Source organism: Schistocerca nitens, chromosome 4, assembly GCF_023898315.1.
Source record: "Schistocerca nitens isolate TAMUIC-IGC-003100 chromosome 4, iqSchNite1.1, whole genome shotgun sequence".
In the NCBI taxonomy this organism is placed as follows: domain Eukaryota; kingdom Metazoa; phylum Arthropoda; class Insecta; order Orthoptera; family Acrididae; genus Schistocerca; species Schistocerca nitens.
Window position 1 is genome coordinate 351864053 of NC_064617.1, and position 24295 is coordinate 351888347.

Genomic DNA, 24295 nt, shown 5'->3' on the forward strand with positions numbered 1-24295 from the left:
CAACAACCTGAAAACAGCTTTCGCATCCCGCAACTACCCTCCCGACCTGGTACAGAAGCAAATAACCAGAACCACTTCCTCATCCCCTCAAACCCAGAACCTCCCACAGAAGAACCCCAAAAGTGCCCCACTTGTGACAGGATACTTTCCGGGACTGGATCAGACTCTGAATGTGGCTCTCCAGTAGGGATACGACTTCCTCAAATCCTGCCCTGAAATGAGATCCATCCTTTATGAAATCCTCCCCACTCCACCATGAATGTCTTTCCGCCGTCCACCTAACCTTCGTAACCTCTTGGTTAATCCCTATGAAATCCCCAAACCACCTTCCCTACCCTCTGGCTCCTACCCTTGTAACTGCCCCTGGTGTAAAACCTGTCCCATGCACCCTGCCACCACCACCTACTCCAGTCCTGTAACCCAGAAGGTGTACACAATCAAAGGCAGAGCCACGTGTGAAAGCACCCATGTGATTTCCCAACTGACCTGCCTACACTGTGAAGCTTTCTATGTGGGAATGACCAGCAACAAATTGACAAGGCACAGGCAGACAGTGTTTGTTGGTAATGAGGACCACCCTGTGGCTAAACATGCCTTGGTGCACAGCCAGCACATCTTGGCACAGTGTTACACCGTCCGGGTTATCTGGATACTTCCCACTAACACCAACCTATCAGAGCTCTGGAGATGGGAACTTGTCCTTCAGTATATCCTCTCTTCCCGTTACCCACCAGGCCTCAACCTCCGCTAATTTCAAGTTGCCGCCGCTCATACCGCACCTGTCATTCAACAACATCTTTGCCTCTGTACTTCCGCCTCAACTGACATCTCTGCCCAAACTCTTTGCCTTTACCAATGTCTGCTTGTGTCTGTATACGTGCGGATGTGTGTGTGTGTGTGTGTGTGTGTGTGTGTGTGTGTGTGTGTGTGTGCGTGTGTGTTTATTTGTGTGTCTATCAACATACCAACACTTTTGTCTGGTAAGTTACATCATCTTTGCTTTTATACGTATATATAGTGCTGCCTGTCCATCGAATTACCCATCTCTGGCTGCCAACCCACCCTTCCACAATAACCTATTTGTTCAAATTCCATCAGTCCACAGCCCTCACCAACAGTGGTCCTCCAAAACCATACAAATCAGGCCCAAACTTCCGTGCACCAGCACTGTTCCAACAGAAAACACCCCCTGCTCTGCAATTCCAAATTTTTCCATCCCATCTCCCAGATTGAAACCGTTGTCTTCTGATAACTAGAAAAGAATCACAATGACACTCAAGAAACTTTCCTATCTATTCAACTCATACTCCTGCCTTGGACTGCTGCTGCTGCTACTGCTTCTTCTAACACACTTTGCGAAAGTTGGCAGAAGTTGCCGTAGATGACTGGTGCTTCCTCGCCTAATAATGCAAGCGGGCGAGCACTTCGCTTTAGCCACACAGATGTCACGCCATGCACATCAGTTACAAATCTGAAGTGTGTGCGTGTGCGATGCGCTTTGCTTACCGCCAGAGTTGGGCAAATTTATTCAAATGACTATGACAAATACAGATTAAAAATTTGTTATCCGTGAACAACAAGTAAAAATACTCATTCATCATCTGTGGATAAAAAACATTATGAATAACAGATAAATCTGAAATCCAATGACATTTCTTGCTCCAATTCTTTGTCAATTAATAATCAAAATTCATTTCTATTGCTTTTAAATTATTTTGTTAGAAAGTTCATTCAGTTTTCCAATATTTTCCATTGTGACACACTAAAGAACATACGCTCTATATGTGTAAAGACGATATTGGTGCATTATATCTCCTGAAACAGTCTCCAGATATGATACAAGACTTTCAAATCACAATCGTCTTCAACTAAAATTGAGAAATTATCAATTCTGCTTCAGTTTTTTGCAAATAATTCATTGTGATTCCACATTACCCTCACTTCAAACATCACGCCCAAATTAAAATTTTCTTTTTACAACGTAACATGATTTGAAACTTGCGACCCAATTTCTTCAACATTTCTTTGGCTATTATATGTTTATAGTTTGTTGCAAGCTTCCCGTGGTCATGAACAGCAATGCAGGTGATCTATTTGCTTTTACATCACGGATAAGACATTACTGCAACAATTGCAGTTGGTGTAGAAAGGCAAAGAAAGTCTTCCAATCATCACCTGACACTCTTGATAAAAAAAAGTTGACAACATGCAGCAATATTAGGAACTCGTATATATACAAAGCCATTATCTCTTCCGGATTTTTTCAATATCAAACCTTTAAGTAACTCCAATAGACACATGTCACATTTCAAAAAGCTATCCCATCTTCTAATGGAAAGCTGGTGGTGGTTGTTTTAGTAGCTGTTGTCATCTTCAGTCCAAAGACTGGTCTGATGCAGCTTTCCATGCTACTCTATCCTGTGCAAGCCTCTTCATCTCAGAGTAACTACTGCAACCTACAACCGACTCTGCTCTATTCAGTACATCCTCATTAGTTACATGATCTACCCATCTAATCTTCTGCATTTTTCTGTAGCACCCCATTTCAAAAGCTTCTATTCTCTTCTTGTCTAAACTGTTTATAGCCCATGTTTCACTTCCATACATGGCTACACTCCATACAGATACTTTCAGGAAACACTTCGTGACACTTAAATCGATGCTCTTCTTCAGAAACACTTTCCTTGCCATTACCAGTCTACAATCTATATCCTCTCTACTTCGTCAATCATCAGTTATTTTGCTGCCCAAAGAGCAAAACGCATCTACTACTTTAAGTATCTCATTTCCTACTCTAATTCCCTCAGCATCTCTGCTTACTAATAATTAATCCCAAAACCAGAGTGTTCTCACTTGTTTCAGTATTTTGTAGCCTTACAAACATGAACGGATTGTGTAATTATATCAAGGAGACACCCATAATCAAGAGTCTTAGCAATCAATGAAGGTGCTGCAGATTAAGCTTTTGTAGGCTGCATTCTCATCTTGCATGTTATCGGGGGGGGGGGGGGGGGGGCAAGGGGAAGTATGGACAGCTGCAGAAACAGTTTAATTGGGCCACGTCAGTGTTGTAAATGCTAAGACCATCCATCTATAAGTATTTTTATGTTGCATTTGTTTTGCTGTAAGGCAAGCAAAGCTATGCTCAACCCAAAAGTTGAGTTGAACACTGCAGTGCTTAACTAGACATGGCCATGTGTCCTGACGTCTTTCCACCTCTGAACAGACTTGTACAGCCAGTCAGATGCAGACCTAAATTTCAATACTTACTCCAAAACAAGTCACATCTTGACTTGGTATTTCTGTCATTGTTAGAAGTGAAAGAAGCAATAAGTAACAGAAAATCATAGGAACAACAGTGATGGAACCCCACTCTTTAATTTTGTAGGCTGGAACTTAAACCCACTGAGCTACCAAAGCACATTTCTGAACAAAACATTAATCAGTTATTTATCAAATAGAAACCGCACTGAGCCAAGAGAACAAACACAAGTTATAGAATTCTGTCTCATAAATAAAGTAGATAATTGTAACCAGTTGACATGCTCATCAACACAAATATTTTTCATTTGTTTTATCCAGAATATTTCTTGATATCGGTGCGATTTTGGCTGCAGACTGAATGTGAGCATTATTTCATTAGGATTCATCCATGCAAATTTAGAGTTCCACAGCTAAATCAATGACCTTCAAGAACATACAATATTCTATTACTAGTTTACATTTAGTTATGCTTAATCATACTCAATCACTGTGGCAACACTGGACGAATCCCGGGTACACAGAAATCCCTTTTTCTGTAGAAAACATGGAAAATTGGCCACCAGAAAGAAATTCTAATTCTAAATCCATTTCAATGCTTGCTGAGCCCATTAGTGCCACTGTGTTGTGAGGAAGCTGTATAGAGTACAGAATCCACATTTTCTTAGCCGTGTGGCAGGCCCACACACTCGCACACTTGTTGCCCTGTACTCAGTGAGACAGCGCCACATGATACTCAGTGAAACTGCGAAGTAAACAAGTGAGGAAACTGCCGGTGCAACAGGTGCAAAGTGAGTGATGGACAGCTAATGCTACTTCGGGTTCCACCAAACAGATGCAGTGCTCTACTACTACTGTTGTTGTTGTTGTTGTTGTTGTTGTTGTGGTCTTCAGTCCTGAGACTGGTTTGATGCAGCTCTCCATGCTACTCTATCCTGTGCAAGCTTCTTCATCTCCCAATATGTACTGCAGCCCACATCCTTCTGAATCTGTTTAGTGTATTCATCTCTTGGTCTCCCTCTACGATTTTTACCCTCCACACTGCCCTCCAATACTAAATTGGTGATCCCTTGATGCCTCAGAACATGTCCTACCAACCGATCCCTTCTTCTTGTCAAGTTGTGCCACAAACTCCTCTTCTCCCTAATCCTATTCAATACTTCCTCATTAGTTACGTGATCTACCCATTTAATGGCTCTGAGCACTATGGGACTCAACTGCTGAGGTCATTAGTCCTACCCATTTAATCTTCAGCATTCTTCTGTAGCACCACATTTCGAAAGCTTCTATTCTCTTCTTGTCCAAACTATTTATCGTCCATGTTTCACTTCCATAGATGGCTACACTCCATACAAATACTTTCAGAAACGACTTCCTGACATTTAAATCTATACTCGATGTTAACAAATTTCTCTTCTTCAGAAACACTTTCCTTGCCATTGCCAGTCTACATTTTGTATCCTCTCTACTTCAACCATCATCAGTTACTTTGCTCCCCAAATAGCAAAACTCCTTTACTACTTTAAGTGTCTCATTTCCTAATCTAATTCCCTCAGCATCGGCCGACTTAATTCGACTACATTCCATTATCCTAGTTTTGCTTTTGTTGATGTTCATCTTATATCCTCTTTTCAAGACACTGTCCATTCCGTTCAACTGCTCTTCCAAGTCCTTTGCTGTCTCTGACAGAATTACAATGTCATCGGCGAACCTCAAAGTTATTATTTCTTCTCCATGGATTTTAATACCTACTACGAATTTTTCTTTTGTTTCCTTCACTGCTTCCTCATTATAGAGATTGAATAACATCGGGGAGAGGTTACAACCCTGTCTCACTCCCTTCCCAACCACTGCTTCCCTTTCATGTCCCTCGACTCTTATAACTGCCATCTGGTTTCTGTACAAATTGTAAATAGCCTTTCGCTCCCTGTATTTTACCCCTGCCGCCTTCAGAATTTGAAAGATATTATTCCAGTCAACATTGTCAAAAGCTTTCTCCAAGTCTACAAATGATAGAAACGTAGGATTGCCTTTTCTTAATCTAGCTTCTAAGATAAGTCGTAGGGTCAGTATTGCCTCACGTGTTCCCATATTTCTATGGAATCCAAACTGATCTTCCCCGAGGTCGGCTTCTACCAGTTTTTCCATTCGTCTGTACAGAATTCGCGTTAGTATTTTGCAGCCGTGACATATTAAACTGACAGTTCGGTAATTTTCACATCTGTCAACACCTGCTTTCTTTGGGATTGGAATTATTATATTCTTCTTGAAATCTGAGGGTATTTCGCCTGTCTCATACATTTTGCTCACCATATGGTAGAGTTTTGTCAGGACTGGCTCTCCCAAGGCTGTCAGTAGTTCTAATGGAACTACTAGTCTCCATAACGTTCCCCACATCTCATTGTTGCCTCACCATGCTCTGCAGACATAATACATCTACCACACCGTCAGAAACTCACTCCCACCACTCTGTACAACACAGAGCCTGAAATAGCCCTACAACACAATCATTGAACCTGCCTTCCAAAAGCCTCAGTCCCACAGAAGTATTGTTACCTTCCAAGGGCCATATCTTTTGTCCACTCCCAAATAAAGTCATGCTACCTCAAACCTTGTCTCACTATCATTCCCAAAACCCCTCAACACAGAAACCAACCTCACATTTAAAAAAAACTACTGTTCACCAAGTACAAACTTACTCCATCATTATAATACAAGCTGCCAGCAAAGGTTCCACCATTGTGGTTATGAACTGCAGGGATTACATGGCAGATGGGCTCTGCCGGCTGTTGGACAGGTCCTCCCCTACAAGCCCTACCACAGTGATCCCATTCCAGAAATCTAGCAGAATATCCAGTCCTGTCCCAAATTCTCTCTCAAGTCTATAACCACCTCATCCTCCATTCATCACACTCTTACTACCTACATGCTTCTTAAGTACATAAACACAATCACCCAAGATGCTGCATTTTGTGGCTGGTTAGTGTCCACAGAGAGAGAGCCTCTGCCCTTGTGGGCCACCACTTTCAACTTTTTACCCATAACCTATCCTCCTACACTAAAGACACCAACCATTTCTACTGCCAACTCTCCACAGTTCTTGCTCCTTCACACTTGGGATCCTGTTCCATCACTGTCAGTGCTACTCCCTTCTACATTCCCAATACTCAAGGCATTGTTACCATTGAACACTACCTTTTCCAACACCTGACTCCAAACCTACAGAAATATATTCACAACTGCAAATATGGACAACCATCAGTTGTAGAATGGAATGACGACAATGAAAATTTGTGCCAGACCAAGACAAGCTTCCATACATCATCAACCATGCGTCTACAACCTGTACTCTTACATTCATTATGTATATTCCCGTACAGGTCATATTGTATATATCTGCCAACACCGGGCCAGCGACTTTCAAGTAAAATGTCTCACCCGTATGGGAATCTATATAATGGATCTACAAGTACAGGTTGTAGGTGCTTACTTGACGACATATGGTAGTTTCGGTCTGGCCATGAGTCGTTCACACACAACCATATGGTAAGGTGACCGCTCACAGTAAGTGGGAAATCAGGGTTAAGTCCCAGTCCTGCACAAATTTTCATTGTCTTTTTCCATTCTACAGCTGATGGTTGTCCATATTTGCAATTGCGAATACATTTAATGTATTTCAAAATGGCTTTAGTCATCACAATGCCTGTTCCTTTGGACATGCATCAATGTCGAAAGGAACTTCGCACTGTAATTCAGAACAACACAGGCACTGTAATATCATACCAAACCTACAACTTCTCTCCTGGTCACCATGAATAACTATAGCCCCACCCACAATTACTTCTCCTTTGAAAGCAGCTCCTAGAAACACATCTGTGGCACTGCAAAGAGCACCTCCATAGCACCTTCCACACCAGTCTTTTATGAGCTATCCAAAGGAATCCTTCCTAGCCACCCAGGATCCAAAATCCCCATTTTGTTCAGATTCACTGATGATATCTCAACTGAGGGAGAGGAATTTAACACTGCACATGGATGGCGAAACTGTATCAGTAGTGCTCACTGCCGCCCACACACTTCACAGTTGTTGCGAAAGGACACATCTGGGTGTTTCCTCACACGGTACCACAAGGCATTCACTCACTCACTGGGTGTAGGATAAAAGGTGCACAGCCCTGACTGGTCGAAAGGAAATGGACTCTATACAGTTTCATCACAAAAGTAGGGATGCTAATGGCCCCAGCAAGCATTGAGATACATTCAGAATTAGAATTTCTTTTTAACTGTCAATTTTCCATGTTTTCTATAGAGACAGTGAATGCTGAAAACCTGAGATAATGAAGTATTACTACAGTGACAAAGTATGATTATGTATAATGAAATGCAAAGTGATAACTGAATAATGCATGTAAATGAAGGTCACTGATTTAACTGTGGAACAATAAATTCGTGCAAACGAAAGCTGTCTAAATAATGCTCACATTTAATCTACAGCTAAAATGCACTGACGTAGACATATTTTGGACAGGGAAAAAAATGGAAAATATTTATGCTGAATGGATAAGAGGTAGAGGATCGCAAACTTTTTCTCATCTACTTGTGCAACATTCTGATTAATTAGTTTCCTTATATTAAATTCCTTAATATATTCATGTCGACCCACCTTATGCATTTTAATCAACCCAGCATTCAGTAGAAGATTATAAGCCCCATTCTTCCGCTTCTTGCCGACACATTTCACAGTTTCCAAGCCCTTTGTCACTACTGACATCTCTCCTTCCACAACAGATTTACTACAAATAAAACAGGTAGTAGGGCCCAGCATTATACTTTTCTCTGTCCAGACAAAATAAGTGAGACTAAGAAGCAGCCTACGTAACACTGCAAACTGATAAATGCTGTCACAAAAAGCAGAACTCTCTGGTACTATTCTGACAGTTCACAACATTAACTCAACTGAACTGGACACTGGGTAGAAAGAAACAGCAGCTACAATAGTGGTAGGGGACCGCTGAGTGAATGGAACGGGGAAATTGACATTTTCAATGTTGGCATGTACGCCTGATTTCAACAATACTGATCACAAAAGAAATATCATCGAGTGTAAAATATAAGCTACAAAATATTTCCATACACTTAATTAAACTTTTCATTTAAATGATTTGCTAAGTAACAAAAACTGCAAACTATTATGTTAACAGAATTCTATTCAAATTCTTATACTTCAAATACCGTTTGTATAAATGAAAAGATGCGCAAGATCTTTTTCATATACAATTTTGCGAGGAATATATTTACTAATAAGAGTTCTGTTCTAAAAATGAGCCTTTTTGCATATAAATTTAAAATATTGTACAAACTGACTTTTGGAGGGGATAAAAGGGGGACGCATCACCCCTATGAAGGGGAACTTTTCTGTTTCTTATTACTGCAACCCATATGAGTATTTTCCTGAAGTTTCAAAACTTTAAACATTTTTCCCCCATCTGTTCATTTTCTTACTAATTTGCCTGGGGTACATGATGTACTGTTTCTTTCACCTCTAACAACGACAAAAATGCCAGGGCAAAATGCACCATGTTTTGGAGTACATGTTGAAATGTAGGTCCCCCTCTAACTGGCAGTTTAAGTCAGTTCAGAGGTGCAAGGTAGTCAAGTGCACACCACCATGCAGTAAGGCACTGCAGTGTTGAAACCAACCTTCAGGTTGAGCTAAGCTTCACTTGCCTTAAAGCAAAACAAATGCAATGTAAAAAAACTTATAGACGGATGGTCTTAGCATTTACAATACTAACACAGTCCAATTCAACTATCTCTGCACCAGCCAATACTTCCACCCTCCTCCTCCTATCATGCACACTTACTCTATATAAAATAGCTAAGGATGAAAACGCAGCCAACAAAGACTCAACCTGCAGCCCCTTTCTCAGATTGCTAACACTATCAAATATGAGTGTCTTCTTGATATAATTACACAATTTGTTCATGTTTGTAGAGCTACAAAATAGCAAACCCAGCAAGAAATCAGTGGTTTCTACGACTAATGTCAAAAGCCTTTCAATCTAAAGTCTTCTAAAATGTTTATGGAATGGTGCTGAATGTCCAAAGTCATTCAAAAACATTTTAGGATTAACTCCAAGTAAGTTTTCTGTTAGAATATGGAATAGTTTTTCAACGCAACATGTGTCTAAGCAGTTACACAGAATTGGATATTAAAAATTCCAGAAGAGATGCTGGGTTTGGGTACACAAGATTTCATAATACTGCAACACACCATCAGCTTTTTTATCGAGGAAGTGAAAAGTGATGATTGGAAGACTTTTTTTGCCTTTCTACGCCAACTGCAATTATTGCAGCAATGTCTTGCCCACAATTTAACAATAAACAGGTTACCTGCACTGCTGTTCAAGGCAGGCTTTCAACAACCTACTGACATAAAGAAGCCAAAAAACTGTTGAAGATGATGATGATGACGACGACTGGTTTCTGGGGTGTTCAACTGCGCAGTTATCAGCACCCGTACAAATTCCCAACCTTTGCTCATTCCCATCTCGTCACTTTTATGAATGATGATGAAACGATGAGGACAACACAAACACCCAGTTATCTCGAGGCAGGTGAAAATCCCTGACCCCACCAGGAATCGAACCCATGACACCATGCTCAGGAAGTGAGAACGCGACCGCGAGACCATGAGCTGCGGACAACTGTCAAAGAAATCAAATCGCAAATTTCAAATTATGTTCTATCATAAAAAGAAAATTTTATTTTGAATATGATTTAGGAGTTAAAGCTAACATGAAATTGCAGTGATTATTTGCAAAAAACTAAAGCGGAATTGATGATTTCTCAATTTTTGCTGAAGACAATTGCAATTTGAAAGTATTGAAAAATAATTTAAAAGCAACAAAAAGCACATCTGTTTAATAAATGACAAAGAATTGGAGCAATAAATGTCATTGTGTTTCAAATTTATCTATTATTTGTAATGTTTTTTATTCACAGATGAAAAATAAATGTTTTTATTCATGTAAGTGAATATTGTTTCGAATAAATATTTTCATTTGTTACTCATGGACAACAAATAATAATTTTTAATCTATATCCGTCATTTGAACAAATGCTGCCCAACTCTGGTGGTAAGCAAAGAGCATTGCACATGCGCAAACTGCAGATTCATGGCCTACATGCAACTGAGTGTGAGCATGCAATCTGTGTTGCTTTGGACAAGTGTGTGACATGTGTGACCACAGACCAAGAATTTACCTGCTAATGTTATTAGGCAAGGAAGCATCAGTCATCTTCCTCAACTTCTGCCAACATTCACATAGTATGTTCTCACTCTCTCTGGCACACTGCAGATGTGTGCAGACCATGCAAATAAGCCATTCACTGCAGAGCTCTAGTGAGGACACCTATCCAAATTCCTCCAGAATCTCAACATCTTCTCTCCAATTTGCTTCATCTGGTCCTCCTCAGCCAGACAAGCTACCTTCCTTGAAGCCTACCTCTACTTCACAGATAGCCATATCAGTACATCCATCCACATCAAACCTACCAGCCACCAAAAATACCCTACTTCGACAGCTGCCACCCATTTCATATAAAGAAGTCCCCTCCATAAAGTGTAGCCAACCATGGCCATTGCATCTATGGAGACAAGCAATCCCTCTCCAAATATACCAAGGGTATACTGAAGCCATCACAGAAAGAAATTACCCTCCCCGCCTTTCCCAGAAACAGATCTCCCATGCCTTGTCTTCCCAGTCAGTTACCGTCCCAATAGACCCACCGAATGGCCACAAAGGAGCAGCTTAGTACCACCGAGGACTGGAGCAATTGGATAATATTCTCTGACATGATTTCAACTACTCCTCATTGCGCCCTGAAATGAGAAATACCTTCTAACCTTCCTCCCACCCCCTTCCCAGTGATATCCTGCTGTCTACCTAACATTATGCAATATCCTTGTTCAGCCCTATTCCACCCTTCCTTTCAGATCATTGTTCATATTTTTGTAACAGCAGTCCTTTCCTCTTCTCTGCTTTGCTCCTCACCCCTTTTGGTTCTACATCACAGCTTCCCAATGTTAGGCCTAGTAGCCCACCATCCTGTTCCTGCCATGACCATGCACTCTCCCATACGCAGCAATACAGTATCTTTCACCATCTTTACCCTGCTATTCCTACCCCTCCTCACCACATACCACTACTGATCCCCACTACCCACACCAGCCAAGATTGTGAACACCGGAGTCACAGTCAGGCCTTAGTGCCCAAAGATTGGCCATGTGAGTGGGTGTGTTTTGTCTGGATCTGATGGAGGAGTTAGTCTGATAGCTGATAACATCAAGCAGACTTTTTTTCAATGTGCCTTTCTACCAACTGATGCCTCCTCTGTGGGAAAATGTAGATAAACCACTCATAGAGATGAAAGTTAACTGAACCTTGTGGATACAAAGCAGTATCAGGCTCTCTCAGAATTCTCATTAGGTTTTACATGGAGCATTTAGCATCTTTCTTAGCCCACATTTAGCGAAAGTCTCTGTTATAGTAAATAATTATGAGTGAGTAAGAGTAGTACAGATCACTAAATCGTGAGAAAAATGAGAAACCAGATGCACAGTACTGTAGCTTTATATCTACAGGTTTCCACTGAAGAACACAGAGACATCCTAGACTCAGGTATTTCAATATTCCTTGAAAACACAAACCTCATTTCAAAAATAAGTGTCAAGCTGTGATGCACAACTCAGTTTGAGAAACACCAGTTCAGTAAAACGCAGTTTGCTTTCTTCACACACCACATCTTGCAAATCACTAACATAAGTAAATTGAAACATTTTACTCTCCTGAAGTTACGAGCTGTTCAACATTGTTGATTGACGAAGATATGACCACAAAAATCTTTCAACTATGTGAATGGCGCAAAGAATTCTTAAGTATCAGAATTTAGTTCCTTGACTTCAGTACTGATGGTGATTTCACAATCCTGTCTATAGTGGTCTGAAAGAAGGGACTGCAATAGTTAAGAGACCAGATGCTGTTGGGCTGTAACTGACAGATTTGACTAACCAATGCAAAATTATCAAAGATGTAATGTGTACCACAGATTACATTCCTGACAAACATTGTTATGTGAAAGATCATCTGCATAACTGCTACACACACACACACACACACACACACACACACACACACACACACAAAATATCTGCCTATAATTAAATGATGTCGCTTTACCTGTTTGTAGCTGACTATTTTAATTATGTAATTCTTATATAGTGTACGAGTTGTAAACGACAAACAGCTTTTAACTGCAAATAAAGCCACTGTTGTTGTTGTTTACTAGACATTTTACCTCCATAAGTACCCCCAGTCAGTCAAAGAGATTTTTCTGTCACTTATCCCTTCTTTCACATCTGTCTATGATTTGTAATGTTCTGGGTACACGTAAAATGGTAGGCTCCTTTATAATAGCTGGGTAAGTTGACTCAAAGATTGAAGCAGGCAAGGGTCTATCACCTTCGACAGACCAAGCCCAATAGAGCACTGTGGCATTCAAACCGACCTTTGTCTCGATAACAGTTTACCTTTTTTAGTAGCTTATAAAAGAGTTATACAGCTACATATTTCACTCCTTTCCATACTGTATTTAGATTCACTCAAGGCTAATACAAATCATTTTCCTCCTAGGATGGTGTTTCGCAGTCCTGGTGCAACCGGGGGGAGGGGGGGGGGAGGGAGGAGCTTGAAATAACACTTTAAGATGTCTAAAATTAAGCCGCCCCCCCCCCCCCCAAACAGTCAAACCTTCTCTCTCTCTCTCTCTCTCTCTCTCTCTCTCTCTCTCTCTCTCTCTCTAATACGGATCAAACTATATGCTGTTAGTCTTGCTGTATCACTGATTGCTGACAAATTTCAAAAGTGAATGTGTTATGTATTGTGAAACAGAAGTTAATATTTCCAACTGCTAACAGAACTGAAATGGAAAACAGGAATTATAGATGTGCAAAGGAAATTTGTCTACCACAATGTACATATGTGACACACGACATGAAATTATTAATGAATACAACATCTCCTCCAACAGGCCTATATAGATAGCAAAAAGTTCCTGTAGATGTATATTTTTCCAGTCCACAATAAGCAGAAACATTTGTGGCTAAATTTTTCTGTTCCCTGTATTCCCTACAAATAGTGTGTGTTCATTTTTCATGTGAATGCTTTTAATGTACCCCTATTGTCAAGTATGACTTGCATTTTCTAGTTCTGTGTGTGGATCATACACAGAGAAAAAAAGAAAAATTGCAACGTACACATACAACCTGGAAGTACCATCACTGGCACTGACAATAATATGCTGGAAAGTCTCCTGTACCTTATGTGTGGTTGAGTGGGTTTGTGGACACAGCCTTTGCAAAAATGATGCACTACTGCTGACCTCATCACATTCTTCCAGTTGTTCAGAGTTGAAAGTAGTAACACAGCCTCCAGAGGACTGTAAAGGAGTAATGCATGTAATTAAAATATAAATACCTGTGCGAAATTACTACAAAACTCAATCTTTAAAATAGTGTGTCTTCTCCTATAAACATTCCCAACAACTAACCTCAGTCTCGGAGCATAGATGTGCAAGACGTTCATGTATTTCTGCAACAAGAGCTGGGTCCATTATTTGTTCACCCTCATCACACCCTTTCAACAAGCAACTCCACATCAGTCCTGTCTCTTCTTTATTAAGTGTAAGTTCCAACCTGGAGTAGAGAACAGTTAAAAGTAATTAAACTGCGAAGAACACAAGTTATGGGCTCAAAAAATGATAACAAAAGGGTACTCAGAATATACAGTATGTCCCAATCTTTGAGCTCAATATTATAGACAGTAGAAGATTTAGCTCATCTATTAAAGACCACATACAGAACACTTGTGTAACTATTCTCGAGTACTGCTCGAGTTTTTGTGATCCGACCATGAAGCAATTCAGGGGAGTTCTACCAATTTTTTTACCAACAGGTTGAAAGAAACCATGAGCATCGTGGGAATGCTCTATGACCTCAAATGAGAATCCCTAAACAGCAGAATGTGTTTGTTCCACAAAACACTACTGAGGAATTATAGAAATGACATCACATAGAGGCTAGAGCTGCTGTTTAATAAATGCTTTATTGTGTAGCCAGTTGCGGTCAAAGTCCATCACCCAGGATAGATTTTTGTTAACAGTGAGAGGTACATATATGCATAAAAAAGCCACAATGTCAAAACATAATATTTATAAAAACAATGTGAAAAATCTGATTCTGCATGACTAGACATTATTTGCAAATATAACATTTTTGACACTGCTCGTTTTTACATAGATAACTCTTGCTCTTAGCAAAAATCTGATCAAAATGGCTCACACAATAAAATATACATTACACTGAAGCTAGAGGTGTTACCTGGTGACATTTCTTCAATTTATCAAGACTGTGGAACACAGCAACAAGAAACTATCGAGAAACTTAAGAGAGACAGCTTTTGCTACAGACTGCTGAATGAACATCCTACTGCCAAAGTACATATTGCATAATACTGCAAAGCCAGTAATGTATAGACAGTCTTTTTCTCACTCCATTTGCAATTTAAACAGGATATGGAATGACTAGCAGGGGAATAACAGACCCTCCATTTGTGCCGTATGGTGGCTTGTGGGGTATGTATGTAGATGAAGATGTTCAGTATTTTCAGACAAGGGACCACTGGTCAGAAATGACCAATTCATATTGTATGAGGTCTTGAATAAGCAAAGCATGTGTGGCACATATTTGTTAAATGCTTATATGGTTCTGTATTATTGGTGGTGGTGGTGGTGGTGGTGGTGGTGGTGGTGGTGGCACTACCTCAAAAAACGACACACAATGTTTTGCTGTGTTCACAGCAGATTTTTTTTCCAATGGGGTTACATGAAGTCACTGGCATTTGAAATTACAGAGGAATTAGTTTATGTGGTCCTAGTTACCTGTTACATAATACAACAGACATTATGGATATTTGTGAGTGTATCACACGCATTGAGACTCGAAGTTGCTTTTGTGCAGTGTAAGTTGTTTCTGTTAGCAAAAATACTCAATATTCATTTTTGGCATACTTCCTGATTGCAAATAACTCAGATTTTGATCCTCTACCATCTGACTGATGGTGATCTGGTGGGCAAATCGAAATGGCAGTGCTGTATCAGCTTGGTGGCACCAATAGTAGATATCACGCGAGAATTTTGAGTACAGCAGGCAGTAGTGGAGACTACCGGTGACTGGACTGGCAGCTCGACATATGCAGGCTTCAGCCTCTTGACAGCATGGAGATGGCGCATGTCTTCGTAGTAATTAATGTAAACTTTTGTTGTTTTAGGGGATTACTCTTGCAATTTTAAGAATTTTAAATTTTGTGTCTTGTAAATAACTGCTGTTGTGAATCACGCAAAAAGGATTCAGTCAATGAAAGGGTAGTGATGAGACTACCACCCAAGGAAATAACAATAACAATAATAATAATAGGAAGAAGAAGAAGAGTAATATGAATGAGTAGATTAAGTAACTCATCTTAAAGAATGCAAGATGAGTTCAGTTAGTGAAAATGCAAGTAAGGAGATCACTATTCTGGAAAATGTTGCTAATAATGATGATAATATTAATGATTTAATTGGCAGTGAGAATGGTAACTTATTTCACTAAGTTTCTGTCAAAGTGCAGGGTATGATGATACTGTTTTAGAAAATAAGTGGTATTTTGTTAATGATAAGGACTTTTTATGAGATTTTTATGATAATGTACTGTGCCATTTTGGGCTTGCGATTTACGGACTGCTGATATAGAGTAACTAAGACAAGATGAGTGATGTTAGTGAGAACACGGATAATGAGACGCAAATGTAGAAAAATGTTGTCAATGTGGATAGTCACGTTAATATGTGTGTTAATAATACATATGATACAAGAGGCAAAACTAGTAAATCTCAGAAAGGCCAATGTCAAAGTTAAATGAGTGAGAATCAAAATGTAAATAACAGTTGAGTAAAACACTATTGGTAGGCAATAGGAAGAAATGTAATGCTGGTGCATTAACTAGTAGGCAATAGGAAGAAATGTAATGCTAGTGCATTAACACAAGCTGGATATAATTTATTATTAAATGAAATAAAATTATTTGGGAGAGAACTATCAAATGGAACTGAACAAACGGGTAAAGAAATATCAAGTGGAATTGAACAAATGAGTGAAGGGATTAAACAAATGAGTAAAAACATGTCAAAAGAATTTCACATGGAGTTGAAACTAATCAGTGAACAGACTAATAAGAAAAATGAACAAATTGATGATAAGAGTTAAAACCAATGAGCAATTTTATCCACTGAATGAGATTCTTGATGAGTCAAATAAAGAAATTAAAGCTGAAGTGATATATCACAGATTTATTATTGGCTATGAACTTAAATACTGAAAATGACTAAATGGTGAACAGGGAATGTTAGGAGAGGTCATTTATGATGAAAATAACGAACAGGTCTCTGAGAATATCAGAAAAATAGATTAAGAATTATGATTTAATGTCAGACTTAGGCATCAAAAGTGAAAATATGAGAATAAAATTCGTTAAAGGAGAGACTGAGGTGAAATATGTGAAAGAATATGTTGAAAATGGTGAACAAGAATAATGTTGACACTGAAGTAAATTGTTGTTGTGATGGAACTGGTAACAGAATAATGTCAAATGCAGGTAACAAGAACAAGCAGAGTGTATATAAATCAACTTGTGAAAAAGGTAATACTGTTTGTGTAGTGATAAACCTGAAGAGTGACTTTAAAATTTGCATAATAAAGTGTAGCTTTACTTAAAAGATGAAAATATTAATGATGTAATTAATTAGCAAACAGGTCACATTGCACATTGTGATGAAAATGAAGCATTGTTAAAATTACTGAGAAAGAATTAGCAAATATTTTCCAAAATTTGTATAACTCAGAAAGACTATGCCTGCAGTTGAGATAAAAGGGGCATAATCCTTTCAAACGATGGCTTCTGTTCATGCTGTAGTAGCGTGTACCTATTAATTAAGTATTTGTTATAGAAGTTACATCAATATTTTGTTAATGTTATGTGACATTGACTGTTGTGACTCGCCGATCCTTCAAAGTGCCGCCGCGCAGTTACGCACGTCCTCTACATGAGGCGCTGTCTGCCAGCCATGCAGCAGCAGTGCCACCTAAGCGGCCAGCCAGCCAGCGGCTGCTAGACTCGGACTCAGTTCTGATTTGACTGTTAAAGTGTACACATGTCTTACTTTGTTTACTTGATCTGTGACTTACATGTATTGTGTCGTCCTTGAAATATATTTGTTCAACTTGACGTTATAACAATTGGAGACGAGGTAGTGAATTTTTCTTTTTCATCGTTGACCCATAGGTTTCCATGGCTACTTTAGAGCAACTATTGCAAGGTCTCATTGAACAGCAAACGCTTCTCACAAATGCAATTCGTGATTTCGTCACGGCATCCAATGCAGGGCATCTCTCGTCATTGTCCCTCCCTCCTTTTCCTCCTTACGATGAGATGGTGGAAGACTGGTCTGATCACGAAAAACCCTCTTCGGCAGCACTTCTTGGCATTTCATGTCGCGGACGACCAAACATGTAAGTCTTTGTTCCTTTCAGGGATTTCACCTCAAATGTATCGGTTGTTGTCGCGACTGGCTCCTTTGAAAGACCCTGAGTCTTTGTCCTTTGCTGAAATGTGCTCACTTCTGTCCATATATTTTCAAAAGCATACGCATGTGGCAGACTCTCGTGTTGCCTTTTATCGTTGTCAAAAAAACCGAATCAATCCTATCGCGCTTGGGCTGCTGAACTTCACGGCCTCAGTCGAAAGTGTCAATTTGTTACTGGCGATCACAAAGAATCCTACGCCGATTCCATGGTACGGGATGCTATTATCCGGTCGGCGACTGACAAAGAAGTTAGGCAATGTGCCCTTCAGTTGGCAAATCCGACTCTCGATGGAGCACAAATAGAGGCAAGGGGTGACGTCGGTGACGTACAACCTCTGTGCGCTGTTTATGAAGCGTGCAGTGTGTCCCCGCCGGCCGACGTGGCCGCAGTGCGCTCCCAAGCGCAGCCTCGGCCTAACCGTAAACAAACCTCTAAGAAACTGCAGCAAACCCAACAGCAACTTCCTTCATGTCCGCGGTGTTTTATGAAACATTCACGAGAGGATTGTCCCCAGTGTTGGGCTCTTTACTTGTCTCATTTCAATTATGAGATTCATTTCCGGCCGACGGCTCAACATGCGAATGCTGATGCACTGCCTCGCCTTCCCATGGATCCTGATCTGGCATTCGATAGGGACGAACTTTTGTGTTTCCACCTGGATGTTGCCGAGCAGCGGGTTATGGACGGGTTCCCCATCACCCGGGACCGGCTGACGGCTGCTACGCGTTCTGATCCTACCCTCTCCCTGGTTTTACGCTGTTTTCAGAAGGGTTGGCCAGATCGTCTTTCCGCTAAGACTTCTAACCCGTTGCGAAACTACTACGCTTTGCGTTACCGCCTCACGGCTAGGGATGGTGTTATTCTCCTTTCCACCGACAATGCTTCTCCGCGTGTTGTGGTACCTGCGTCTTTGCGTGCTTCGGTCTTGCGCCTCCTTCATCAAGGGCACTGGGGTGTCTCTCGCACAAAATCTCTGGCGCGCTGTCATGTGTACTGGCCCGGCATCGACTCTGAAATCGCACACATGGTCACTGCCTGCAGCCCTTGCGCGTCACAGGCCACAGCGCCGAAGTCATCTTTGTCACCGTGGCCTTCGCCTGAGAAGCCCTGGGAGCATATTCATGCTGACTTCGCGGGACCATTTTTAGGTAATTATTGGCTTCTCATTATTGACGCCTACTCTAACTTTCCTTTCAGTATTCGTTGCATGTCGCTTACCACCGTAGCAACCACCAATGCTCTAGCTCGCATTTTCTCTTTGGAAGGCCTTCCCTCTACTCTTGTTACTGATAATGGTCCGCAATTTGCCTCTTCCGATTTTGCGGATTTTTGTCCCCGTCACGGCGTCATGCACGTCACGGCCCCTCCATTCCATCCACAGTCAAACGGTGAGGCTGAATGTCTGGTCCACACATTTAAGGCTCAGATAAGGAAACTCCTGACTTCTTCTGCTGCTGCTGATGCGCTTCTCCAACTTCTGGCTCCTTATCGTTTCACCCCCATGGGCGACCACAGCCCTGCTGAGCTCTTACATGGCTGACAGCCCCGCACGCTACTTCATCTTCTGTGGCCTTACACCTCATGGCCGCGGGTGCCTTCGCTTGGCCAGTTCACCACTGGCGACCTTGTATGGGTACGGGGATACGGCAGGTGGACAAAATGGAGTCCTGGCCTCATCTTATGACACCGTGGCCAATGCCTGTATGAAATCCAGATGGACACGGGTGTTGCAGTGCGCCATTCGGACCAGCTTCGGCCTCGTATGCCAGCAACGCCTGTTCCTGATGCCACTACACCACCTTCGGCTCTACCTGACGCTCGGGATACTAGAATCTCTCATTACTCACAACGCAGTCCTCTCACCATCATATCGGTGCCAGCACAAGAACTGATGCCACCAGGAGACTTGCCCCTGCAGGAACCAGATGACCATCATCTGTCGGAGCAACTCTACTCGCCTCCTTCTCCTACGGATGCGGACACATCACCCATGTCTCCTGTTATAACAACTGGCAGATTGGTGCACAGGGCCCCAGTAGATGTGACCCCCACATCTCCTGTCATTTCGACCCGTTATCATCAGGGACACTTCCGTCTGTACGGAAAGCCTCCTCCTCGAGACTTTACGGCCAGTCAAACAACACCTATGGACGTTAGCAATCTACAGGTCACCTCCATCAAGACATGTGCAAAAACTTCAAAGGGGGGAAAAGTGTTGTGACTTGCCGATCTTTCAAAGTGCCGCCGCGCAGTTACACGCGTCCTCTACATGCAGCAGCAGTGCCACCTAAGCGGCCAGCAGCCGCTCGACTCTGACTCAGTTCTGATTTGACTGTTAAAGTGTACACACGTCGTACTTTGTTTACTTGATCTGTGACTTACATGTATTGTGTCATCCTTGAAATATATTTGTTCAACTTGACGTTATAACATTGACCACTAATGTTGTAATGTTTTGTACATAGTCTAAAGAACAGAGCATAAGGCGCACACAGCACAAGGGAGAGGCTAATGGTCTGTCTGGAATTAGAGAGGTGAATCATACTATCTGTGTTATCACTACCTGGTTGCCATGTCAATCAATGACGTACTAGTGACACACAAAACATGAATGACACACTGACACTGCTACTGAAATGAATTAGGGCAATGGAATAGTTCATACTTTATCTGTCAACAAGCTCAGTCAATATTTGCTCATTTATTAAGGAACAAAATCATATGCAATACATGTATTTAATTTAGTATATGGATATTATTAATTATTGATGAAACTAACTTTATTGCGAGTTTCGATTCCAGGAAGATTAAGTTGCTGTGTTGTCTAATGTCTCTTTTGTTTAATGTATGTTGCATGTACTTGGTCTTCGAGAAGAACGGAAACAGGATGCAACAAAGACCTGAACACTACGACCAGCCAGTGGATTGACTGCAACTATGGCTAGCCCCAAACAAATGAATGCATTGTGTTGCTGTGTCGTGAGTAAATATACTCAAGATGTATAAAATTGTGGTTGTAAAAAACATTACTTAAAACACATAGTGAGTATAATTGTAGAATAAAATAAAAAAGAACCACATCACCAAATTTATAATGTGTAATAGATATTAATGCTGTCTAACAATGCATTTGAGCACCTTTGGAAGTGAATAAGAATTGTAATTTTGGTAAAATCAAAAATTTATTACATTACAGAAAACGTATTTTAATGATGTTGTTAAGGTCCAAGGAGGGTTTGAGTTGGCATATTTTTATTTTATTTTTATTTTATTTTTTTTATTTTTTGTAATTTAAAAAAGGGAAAAAAAAAACAGAAAATCTTAAACATTTTTGCTTGGGGGATAAGTAGCATTTACGCCATGTATTGACCCACATTTTATTGTGAAGAGTAGAAAGATTTACACTACTATGCATCAGTCAGCAGTTAAGATCGTTAGCACTCCCCAACCCATAATACAACAGATGATCACTGAGTACTGAAACATATACACTGAGGTGAAAAGAGTCATCGGCACATGCACATATACAGAGGGCAGTAGTACCACATACACGAGGTACAAACGGGCAATGTGTTGATGGAGCTGTCATTTGTACTCAGGTGATTCATGTGAAAAGGTGTATGAAGTGATTATGGTCGCACGTTGGGAAATAAAAGACTCTTAACATGGAATGGTAGTTGGAGCTAGTTGCATGAGACATTCCACTTCACAAATCATTAGGGAATTCAATATTTCCTAACCCACAGTATCAAGAGTGTGCTGAGAATACCAAATTTGAGGCATTACCTCCCACCACAAACACAGTGGCAACAACTTTCACTCAACGACCGAGAGCAGCAATGTTTGCGTAGAGTTGTCAGTGCTAACACACAAGTTTTCAGGCACAAAACCAATGAGGGTCATGTGCCGATGCCAGGAAAAAAAGGAAAAAAGAAAAGCAGTTACACGTTAGCCCAATCCATGGAAGAAAAGTCCTCTAAAAACAGGTACTTTGAGAAAGGTTCATAAAATACGCCATAGAGAAACAGAGGTCCTTAACTAGGGGTTAAATGTCCTTTGTCATACGGCTATGAAGGGTAAAAAGTAAAACACGGTCGACAGCCCATGTGTCGTTCACTAAAACAGCCAATAATTCAGACAGTAAACATAAATTGGAATGTAAGTGCTCAAAAAAAGGGCATTCCATAAGGAAATGGTGAACTGTCAAAGGCTGAGGGCAATGAGCACAAAGTGGTGGGAGAGCACCACTTAACAGATGGTGATGGCTAAAAAGACAGTGCTCAATACACGACCTAGCTAAAATGATCCCCTCATGAAAGAGGGTCAAGAGGAGGTTGTCCAAGCCACTGGGAGAGGTATAATTTTTCAGAGCTTGTTCCCATGAAGGGAGGGTCAGTGATGGTGCCAAAGTAACATCACCTGCTGACAGACGGAAACAGAAAGATCGTTAGAGGGAATGGAAGAACTAGCGGACCAAGGTACCACGACTGTAGCCTTGCAGCAGCATCAGCAGCTATGCTTCCCATCACACCAGAATGACCAGGAACCCACATAAGCATCACAGTGGCTCCACCAAGAGTAAGCAAGTGACAGCTTTCCTACGGTCCGTTGCACTTAGGGATGAATGGTGTACAGCACACAGAGGCTCTGAAGGGCACTGACACTCTGAGCAGATAACATAACTGAAAAGCCTGTGTCGCCGGATGTACTGTGTAGCCTGATACAGGACGAAGAGCTCCACTGTAAATACTGAGCAGTGTTCCAGAAGCCTATACCAAAAAACATTGCCGCCAATGACGAAGAGACACCCGACACCAGTCAGTTTGAGAGCCATCAGTGTACACAAAGGCACTATCGCGAAGTTCTGTGCAAAGGTCATGAAACTGAAGTAGATAAGAGCAAGGCTGGAGTAGTGTCCTTAGGAAATGAGTTAAGACCAAGGTGAACAGGGGCTGGCAGACGAAGCCAAGGTGGTGAATGGTTCACACCCGTAGGGAAAGTGTCAGGCTGCATGAAGTTAAGCTGCTGTAGCAAGAGCCGAAAGTGAACTCCAGGAGGTAACAGAGAAGAGGGACATGCCCCATACCAGTGATTAAAGGAGTCATCGAAGGAGACATAGGATGCGTGGTCAGACAAGGCAGACAAATGGCATGCAAGCTTGCTGAGGAGGAAGTCACGGCAGTACGACAACGGTAGTTTAGCAGCTTCGGCAAACGGACTCAACCGGGCTAGTGTAAAAGGTGCCAGTGGCAAAGCGGATGCCATGATGGTGGATTGTATTGAAACGGCATAAGATGGACAGACATGCAATGCATAAATGAAACACCCATAGTCTAGTTTCAAATCAACAAGGGACCAGTACAACGATCTATTACCAGGTAATACCGCTGTGAACACTTAAGACATTGACAGACCACATACAGTGGGCAGCCAGGTAAGACACGTGGGAGGACCAAGAAAGTTTCCTATGGAGCTTGAGGCCCAGGAATTTCATAGTTTCAATGAAAGGAAGAGCAACAGGTCCAAGACATAAAGACAGTGGAACAAACCAATTGCGCCAGAAATTGATACAAATGGTTTTGTCAGTGGAAAATTGAAAGACATTGTCAACGCTCCATGAGTAAAGACAATCAAGACATCACTGAAGACACTGCTCAATGAGACAATTTCACGGAGAACTGCAGTAGATGACAAAATCGTCAACGAAAAAGGAGCCGGAGATGCTTGGTGGGAGACAGGCAATAAATGGGTTAATGGTGGTAGCAAAGAGGACGGCACTCAGGATGGAGCCCTGAGGCACACCATTTTCCTGGATAAAGGTGTCCAACAAGGCAGAGCCCATACGTACCTTGAAAATCCAGTCTGTTAAAAATTCCTGAAGGAGACCAGGCACGCGTCCATGGAATCTGCAAGTATAGAGTTTACGGAGGATACCAGTTCTCCAGCTGGTGTTGTAAGCTTCCTCTAAATCGGGAGGGGGGGGGGGGGGGGGGGCGAATTGGCCACAGTCTGGTACTTCCACAGGAAACCATTCATAACATGGGTTGACAAAGTGACGAGATTGTCAACTGCAGAACAGTGCGCTTGAAATCCACACTATGCAGTGGTAAGCAAATTGCAAGACTCAAGCCACCATACCAGCTGGGAATGAGACATACGTTTCATAACATTGCACACACAGCTGGTGAGGGAAATGGAGTGATAAAAAGAAGTAAGGTGTTTGTCCTTACCGGGCTTAGGTATGGGTATGACAGTAGCTTCGCACCAGCATCTGGGAAACATTCCCTCTGCC

At 41.3% G+C, this 24295-nt stretch overlaps 1 protein-coding gene across 1 annotated transcript in view; it reads right to left on the reverse strand.

The window, feature by feature from the left end:
- LOC126252915 (nudC domain-containing protein 1) overlaps positions 1-24295 on the reverse strand; it is a 136124-nt gene that overhangs the window by 26384 nt on the left and 85445 nt on the right. Inside the window, exons 7-8 of the mRNA XM_049953901.1 lie at positions 13873-14017; positions 13642-13761 (exon numbers count right to left, since the gene is read on the reverse strand). Coding sequence (XP_049809858.1) covers positions 13642-13761; positions 13873-14017 — 265 coding nt within the window. The remainder of the gene's footprint in view (positions 1-13641; positions 13762-13872; positions 14018-24295) is intronic.